General features: G+C 36.3%; 1 protein-coding gene across 1 annotated transcript; it reads left to right on the forward strand.

Moving 5' to 3' along the window:
- The first annotated feature begins 4,817 nt into the window (after window positions 1-4,817).
- LOC110100522 (ethylene-responsive transcription factor ERF021) lies at window positions 4,818-5,318 on the forward strand. The gene has a single exon (XM_020828052.2). The coding sequence runs from the start codon at window positions 4,821-4,823 to the stop codon at window positions 5,316-5,318; it is 498 nt and encodes a 165-aa protein (XP_020683711.1). The 5' UTR covers window positions 4,818-4,820.
- Window positions 5,319-9,172: the final 3,854 nt, after the last annotated feature.

Consider the following 9,172-nt stretch of genomic DNA (forward strand, 5'->3'; position numbering starts at 1 on the left):
AGTGGTACTTCCTACAACTAGCAATGTATGATGGTTGAGTCATTTGACTGTGCCAGCTGATTTGAAGAGTAGGATAGCTGAAGCTTTATGGAAAGATCTAGATTTTGTGAAGATCATACAGTTAATAAAGGCTGGGCATGAAGAAGATTTTATCCTTGATGAGGACAATCTCCTTTGGTATAAAGGCTAGGTTTGTGTACCTAATGTTGATGATTTGAGGAAGGATGTTCTATTTGAAGCTCATTTCTCTGCTTATACTATCCACCCTGGTAGTAATAAGATGTATCAAGATCTAAAGGGTCTATTTTGGTGGCCCGGATTGAAGAGTGTAGCTGATTTTGTTGCTAAGTGCACTGCATGTCAGTTGGTAAAGGCTGAACATCAAAGGCCAAGTGGATTACTTCAACCTTTACTGATTCCAGAGTGGAAGTGGGATGATATTGCTATGGATTTCGTATCAGGTTTACCCAGATCTCGACAGGGCCATGATGCTATTTGGGTAGTCATTGATAGGCTTACAAAGTCTGCTCACTTTTTTCCTATTCGATTGACTGATTCAGTTGAGAAGCTTGCACTGTTGTATGTGGCTGAAATTATACGATTACACGGCGTGCCTAAGTCCATAGTATATGATAGAGATGGTAGATTTACTTCTAGACTGTGGAAGAAAGTGCAAGAGGCTATGGGCACTAGATTGACATTCAGCACTGCTTTCCATCCTCAGACTGATGGACAAACAGAAAGAACCATTCAAACTCTGGAAGACTTATTGAGATTGTGTATCCTTGATTTTGGTGGAGGTGGGGAATCTCATATCCCTTTGATAGAGTTTGCTTACAAGAATAATTTCCAAGCCAGCATAGGGATGGCGCCTTATGAAGCTCTCTATGGAAGGAAGTGCAGAACACCTCTTTGTTGGGCAGAAACTGGTGAGAGGAAGGTAATTGGATCAGATCTTGTTGACGATGCCATAAGCAAAATCAGATTAATCAGGGAGAGGTTGCTAGCAGTTCAAGATAGGCAGAAGAAGTATTATGATGCTAAGCACCGCTTTGTGGAATTTAATGTGGGAGACTTTGTTTTTATAAAGATTAGGCCGATGAAGGGTGTACTTCGTTTTGGCAAGGTTGGTAAACTTAATCCTCGCTACATAGGTCCTTTTGAGATAGTGAAAAGGATTGAAAAGGTGGCATACAGATTAGCATTACCCACTACATATGCTGTCCACAATGTGTTCCATGTTTCGTCACTAAGGAAGTATTTATCGGATGATCCTTCTAAGATCATATCAGAAGAACTGGACTTGCAGCAAGATCTTTCATATGTTGAAGAACCAGATCAAATTTTGGAGTTTAGTGTGAAACAACTTAGAAGCAGGGAGATACCGTTCGTGAAGGTTCTGTGGAAGCATGGATTGGAGAAGAATGCTACTTGGGAGGAGTCAGAAATGAGGAAGTGCTATCCTCATCTCTTTGTGTAAGGTATGATTGTTTGTTTTTCTCTCTTTTCAATTTCGTGGACGAAAAATTTTTTTAGGAGGGGAGAATTGTAAAACCCGAAATTCGTCGTTTGAGTGCGTCGCACGTATATCGATGCTCCGCGACGAACTTAAGTGAATTTACGATGTCGTCGGAATTTGACGAAATAAATTTCATTAGATTTGTCTCGAAATTTCGAGCAAAACGGTATAAAGAACTTATATTAAATTGCACGCGGATTTGGAGTTAAAATTCGCCGAAGTGCTTTAAGTAACTTTTGGCTAGACTTTCCATTTTTACCCCTAAGCCCTCTTAAGGGAAATGAGTTTGGCAAGGGCACATGCATAAAATGGCATTTGCATTTCTCTAAAATCCCTCATAAGCCTTAAGGGACCGAAACATTTCGGTCCCTTGTTGTTTTGTTCGGCCGACCGAGAGAGAAGGCGACGGGAGAAGGGGAGAAGCGGCGGGAGCTCCTTCCAAGCCGGCGATTCCGGCGAGATTTCGGCGAGAATCTTTAGGAAAAATGTGGGGAAAGCCTTGGGGTAAGTGTTTCTTCAATTATATGAAAGATTTCATGAGATTTTGTGTTTAGAAAATTTTTAGGGTTTGTGTTGTTGAGAAATTTCTTTAGGAAACTTTTAGGGTTTGACTTGATCTATGTTTTCCTACCATTCATGTCAATTTTTTTTTTAGAAAAACATGAAATCCGAAATTAGGGCTTAATAAAACATTTTACTTTAAGTAAGGATTGATGTTATGAATGATTTGCAAGCATAATTGAAATAAGATTTTAAGTTTTCCTTAACAAAATTTTATAGTTTTAAATTAGGGCTTTTTCAAAAGATAGGGTTTTGATCTTGCATGTTCACGAATGTTGTTCCTAATGGTTTAGGAGGCCTCTAATGAAAAAGAAAATGAAATTTTGATAAAAAAAATCTTTTTCCCTAATTTATTAATTAATTAATCCGAAAATCAACAATTAAATTTTAGAATGAAATTAATGATTTTGGGAGATGTGAATGCATATGTTTAATTTTGGCATTTCTTTTCTCTTAGGTTGAATAAGGGAAAGTGGTAAGAGTGCGAACACTGAATAAGGGAAAGTGGTAAGAGTGCGAAGAAGTGTAGTGTAGCAAAGAAAGGCTTAAGTGTAAGTGACATATTGCCTTCTAAAATTCATAGAATTTCTTTATGTATTGCCTATGTTTATGAACTTCATAAATTAAAGCTCATGTATTGTTATGTTTTTTTTTTTATGTTGCATATGACACTTCATGTATTGTTCGTGGAATTTCATTTTACTTTTATGCCCACTACAAGCATACACATTTACAAGCATACACCTACATGTGGCATATCATCTGATTTTATAAATCTCTTATGTTATAATGTAAAGAATCTCATTACTATGAGTAGAGAATACAAATTTGTATATGTTGAATTGCGGAGTATCAATTATGGTGCCTTGGCACAATATGGTTCTTGAGAACAATAAGACTCTTGGAGCAATATGAGGATAAATGGCCAAATATGAAATTGTACCTGATCAGTACATTAAAGGTACTCCGGTACGGGTGTATTATAGTAACTAGTAATAGTTGATTTTTGCTACGTAAGAAGGAACATGTAATATGACATTCTTATAAATGACATAACTTCTACATATGACATCCTTACATCAAAGCATCAACCTTACATATGACAAAACATTTACCTTACATTATTATCTTGCATATTACATTCTCCATTGTATGAATTTTAGTTTAAATTTGTCATTTGCTGAGCGTAGCTCACTCCCTAGCTTTGGGAAATTTTCAGGAGAACATACCCGTAAGTTATGGCAGAACACCCGAGGTTTACATATAGTCGACGAGCAACGGGTGACAGGTTCTTACTGTTTTGTTTTAGTTATGAATTTTTGGGTGGTTTTATCATGAATGACTAGATTAAATTTATACCACCTTGTACATGATCTTCTTTTGTGATGGTTTTAAATGTGATACTTATTGGAAAAAGATTAGAGGCGCTTTTATTATACTTTTAATATCTTTAGAATTTCATGAAACTGATGATGAACACTTAAATTACATGTTCGATCTCGTTCCCGCCTCGTACCTACGAGTTTACCGGGCCAGATCATGACAATATAAGACATAATATGATATCTTATTCATAAGTATTGCCCTTTAAGGGAAAGTAATCAAGTTACTCCTCGATATAACTTTCAAAAGTCATAACCCTTAACAAATGAAATTCTTCAACATCCTATTCTATTGGGATTCAGACTACGCACTATAAGTCTATTTAATTGTTTCTCTAATCCCTGCAAATATATTGACCATTATAGAACTATTATGCATATCCAATAAGATTCTAATGGATTTCTTGTTCAGGTCTTCACTGTTAATCATAATGGTCAATCTCATACATAAATCATTTCCGCTTCAAAAAAATGGATAAGTGGGGCCCGTTGCTGTCAAGTTTGGATTAATTACAATCTTATCACTTATGTATTGCTTAAAAATATTGTTTAAGGATATTCTGATATCATTTGAGCTTGAAAATCTCTGAGATATTTAAGCCTATGAAGGATATCTATAAGCAATTTTTTTTTCCCAAGAACAACTCTCATCTTCTCTTCCTTTCTTGCTTTTTTTATGCTGAAGGGAGCTGAAACTGTGGATGAATGGCTAATTCTATACAAGTTTGTGTGATTTAAGGATATCCAATAAGATTCTGATGCATTTCTTATTCAGGTCTTCCTTGTTAATCTTAAGGGTCAATCTCATACATAAATCATTTCCGCTTCAAAAAAATGGATATATAAACTTCCACAACTTTCTCATCGTTATCCAGTGTTTTAACAAGTTAATAGAGTGTTATATTATATAAATAATGAAATTTAGATGTTAATTTTAAAAATAAGATAATTCTAGACACTACATTTAAATCTCTCAAAAACTAATGCAGCTTACATAAGATAGACCAATAATTATTTTTAAATATTTAATTAATACACCTATAAAATTTTAATTATGTATTTTTAAATAGTGAAGCAACTTATTTATAGGAAACCTTTTCATCCATTTCTCACACCCAGCTGTCACTGATCTAGTCGTATAACAACCGTACAGAGCTGTCCTTCAGTTCGAGATTTCACGACGATCTACGCTTCAAGAAAAAAATAATTTTTTTAAATAAAATCATAATTCATGACAAAATTTTTGCTTTCACTTACGTACTTTCCAGGTAACTCACTTCCTCCCTCAGCTATATAATGCCAATCAATGAACCATCGCTTTACCAACTCGTTCTGCACCAGGTAAAGAGCACACAGAAATGAGTCGCGAGCAGGAGGAAGGAGGAGCTGCGGCCACTTACCGTGGAATTCGCAAGCGGAAGTGGGGGAAGTGGGTTTCCGAAATCCGTGAACCGGGGAAGAAAACCCGAATTTGGTTGGGAAGCTTCGAATCCCCAGAAATGGCGGCGACCGCTCACGACGTCGCGGCCCTCTGGCTCCGCGGCCGAGACGCCCGCCTCAACTTCCCCGATACGGTTCACGACCTCCCTCGCCCGGCCAGCTCCCGGCCCAGCGACATTCGGTCCGCCGCGGCTGAGGCGGCGAAGCGGATCCGGTTCAGGCCCGAGCCGCTTCGGCCTGATCGGTTCTCCACCGGATTGTGGACCGGAAACTGGGGGCTGGACTCTCCCGGGATGTGGAGGGAGCTGGAAGAGGCGCTGTTTCCGCCGCCTCCACCGGCGGCGGCGGCGGCTGCATTCGAGGAGATTGATGGGAGGCTTTGGGAGTGGGGCCCGTTGCTGTCAAGTTTGGATTAATTACAATCTTATTACTTATGTATTGCTTAAAAATATTGTTTAAGGATATTCTGATATCATTTGAGCTTGAAAATCTCTGAGATATTTAAGCCTATGAAGGATATCTGTAAGCAATTTTTTTTTTCCCAAGAACAAATCTCATCTTCTCTTCCTTTCTTGCTTTTTTTATGCTGAAGGGAGCTGAAACTGTGGATGAATGGCTAATTCTATACAAGTTTGTGTGATTTAATTAAGTTGTAGAATATTACGATTGTCTAAATAAAATAGTTTTCATTCTGTTTTGTTATATATAAATGAAGGCATTTGATCACAATTTGACCTGTCAGAGGAGTTATTTGGCTATCTTTAATGGAGCCAAAATGATAGGTATGATTAGGGGTGTACGTAAATGTGCTGAGTCGGCTCATGAGTCTGCTCAAACTCAACTCATTGATGAGCTTATGAACCGAGTTTATCGAGCTACAACTCCAAGCTCGGAATTATATCTCAAGCTCATCCTGCATCGGTTCATAAGCTTGTAAAACCGCTCTGTTAAATTAAAATATATTTCAAACTTAATTTCATTAACATGATATAATGATTATTCATTAATTTTGATCAGATCAATATAATGAGTATTCATTAATCATAAGTTAAGTTTAGCAAAGACTCGTCATGCATTTATAATTATAAATATTGTATCCTTCTCTTTATTTTTTTTCTCAAGGATTAGAGATGGTGCAACAGCACTTTGAGGTCTGGTTGAGTTTCATAAGTTATTCTTAATTTATCTCTTTATTTCTATTCTATTATGGTATCAAAGCCTCAAATGGTTGAGTTTCATAACCTCGCTTGACCAATTCCTCCCCTTCAATAGCCATCACAAATATGCTAACAGTAATTCCCAATCTCCCATGAGTCCAAAAACCTAGTGTCGCTACAAAAAAAATAAGATTATCGCATAACTATTTTTGAGTTATCCCAAATGGTTATAACCGCCACTAATTTTTTTACATCTGTTTTAAAATCGTTGCACCCCGTTGTAATTGCTATGTGCTGCAACGACATTTCCGGCGAGGTAGATTGGACGGAGTGCTAGATTTAATAGCGATTATAATCAGTGCAAACCTACATATTTGCAACGATCATAACCGCCACAAATATCTTCAAAACAAACTGATATATCCACGAATATCTTCAAAACAAGCTTATAACCAATACTACCACCCAATCATCACTAAAACTCACATCCACAAACTACGCCTCTTGAAAATTTCAATTCCATACGCTTATTACATTCATTGATCTTCTTGATTTCATAGATAGAATCAAATCAAGTCAACCATCAGCTCTACCTTTGTCTATAGACCGACACCAAATCTCGCCTATACTCTTGATCCGACAAGACAACTCTATTCACAATATCATAGTTAGCTCTCTCTCTCACCAATCTCATCTCTTTAAAAAAAAAATTTCTTTCGTAAAAGTCAGTCAGTCAATCATATAATATCTTTAGACCATTAAATCCATTGCTACAAATGCTTCTCAGTTCTCATCAAATTGCATCATGTCTCTCTAATATATCTTTCTCTGCACCATTTGTTACTAATGATGGCATTCTAGCTCATTGTTGTTGTTTTACGTTTTATTTGGGATGACTTTTTTATTGATTTTTAAAGCAACTTTTTAGTATAAAAATTAAAAATTTGTACTAAAAATCTACTTTGAGAAACATTAAGAAAGCCATCCCAAACGAAACTTAGCCTTTAATATATATGCATGGTTTTCACTTCTTATAGTATTCTTACTTGAAAATTTCTCTCATTTAATATTTTGTATTTTTCACTATGCAACATAATTTAATATCAGTTCCACATTTTTTCTAAAATAATAATATTATAATAAATTCTCATGTAATTCTTTTTGTATGAAGGATTGACATATTGAGGCAATCATAGTAAATATCTCTATAAAGGATTGGTATGTACATGTAAAGATGATATTTACTAACAACTATAAGGATCTCTTTGATAATTACAAATATTATGTGATTTTTGTTTTGTGCTATATCAATTTCAAAAGAATTTTGATATCCAACTATCTCAGTTTGATTCAAAGACATTATTGATTTTCTTTAGCAACCCATAATTACTTTGTTTAGGGATAATGGCGGTGAATAAAAAGCCATGTGTACATTTCTAGCACAATATGATATCTCTAGCCTCGCCACACTAACTCCTATAATGTAATATAATGAACTCTCTATGTGGTGACATCAATATATTATCAAAATTGGGCTCATGCTTCTCTTCCATGCTTCCCTTGCTCTTACCATTTGGCCACATGCACTTGAAAGTACTCTTTATTTAATCAATCGCATGCCCAAAACCCCATTTTCTATGATTTGCTCATTTGAAAAACATTTTTGGCCATCCACCAAACCTAAGTAAACTATACATTATCAATATTGGCCTCGTCCATAACCCTCCAACAAACTTGAGTCTCACTCAACACCATATATCTTCTTAGGCTATACTCTAAACAAAATTCTTACAAATGTTACAATTTCATCATTAACAAAATATTTATATTTTCTTCCTTCAAAAATCAAATTAATATACATGATTCTATTTCCTCCACCTCAATAATGCTCTCTCCCCCAACTCATAAAGTCATTCACACTACCTCACCTGTTCCACATGACATGAAAATTATCTCACCATGCATGACCACTAAAATTTGAAAACCCCATAATATAACATAATTACTCACCCAAACCCATCTAGTAATACTTTTTTTTTAATTGGCTCAATTCCCTCCCATGATCATTTCATTGCATTTAATAAGAGCAATTAAGATGTCTAACTCAACTTACCTCATTTAAGAAATGAGAAGGAAAATTTGGGAGTTTCTTTGTAGTTCTGCGATGCTCCCATAAGTTAATGATTTTTAAAAATAATAAATATCTCAAGTCATTAGCCATGACCCCATTCGCCCAACTTGTTGGAGAAGGAAGATAGGGAGAGGGAGAAACGAGAAGGAGAAATCTAGGGTTTGGCTTCCAAAATCAAATTTTTGTCCATCAGCCCAGTTAGGGAAGTCATTAGGCTCGAGATAGGCTACAGGTTTAAAAGTGTCGAGTTGAGTTGTGGCCTTATCGATCTTGGCTCATCAATAAGAAAGTCGGCTAGAGCTCGAGCTCAAGCTCGAGTCGAGCTCAAAAGATGAGCCCAAACTAGGCTGGTCCCACTTATAAACGAGCTTGAGCTGACTCACAAGCCTCCACCTCTGGTCTGCCTTCCATGAACTAGTGAACCTCCACCTCAAGCCCCACGCGGCCCGCTATCTCGTATTCGCGCCATCCGCTGCCTCGCATTCGAGCGGTCGTTCGCCTCAAGCCTCACTTTGTTGCACGGTCCGCTATCTGCCTCGAGCAGGATTTTTGTCACACGGTCCTCAAGCGGGATATTTAAAAATACTTTCTTAATTTAATCGCGATTAATAGTGATTTGAGCTGACTCGCAAGCTCGCGAGCCGTGCCTCTTGGGAACATCTGAAGTTATAAGGGGCATCAAGGCACTTGTATTCATATATTTACAAGTACATTATAAATTAAATGATGTTTTTTGCTTTTTGGTTTAAAAACTATTTCTAATATTTAATTGTAGTCTTTTAAATCTTTTTATAATTTTGAATTGAATACTATGATAAGAACTAAGTTTAACCTACTGAGTTAGATACTCACTCTATTATTGTTATACCATTTCAGGAAAAGGTAAAGATACTGTTGATTAGATTCGATTTAATAGAAAGCAAACAAGCCAGATCATCAGGTATTTATGATTTTGGAATTCCAAGATATTATGTTTTGTTAT

This window comes from Dendrobium catenatum, unplaced genomic scaffold (genome assembly GCF_001605985.2).
Source record: "Dendrobium catenatum unplaced genomic scaffold, ASM160598v2 fragScaff_scaffold_926, whole genome shotgun sequence".
Lineage (NCBI taxonomy): Eukaryota > Viridiplantae > Streptophyta > Magnoliopsida > Asparagales > Orchidaceae > Dendrobium > Dendrobium catenatum.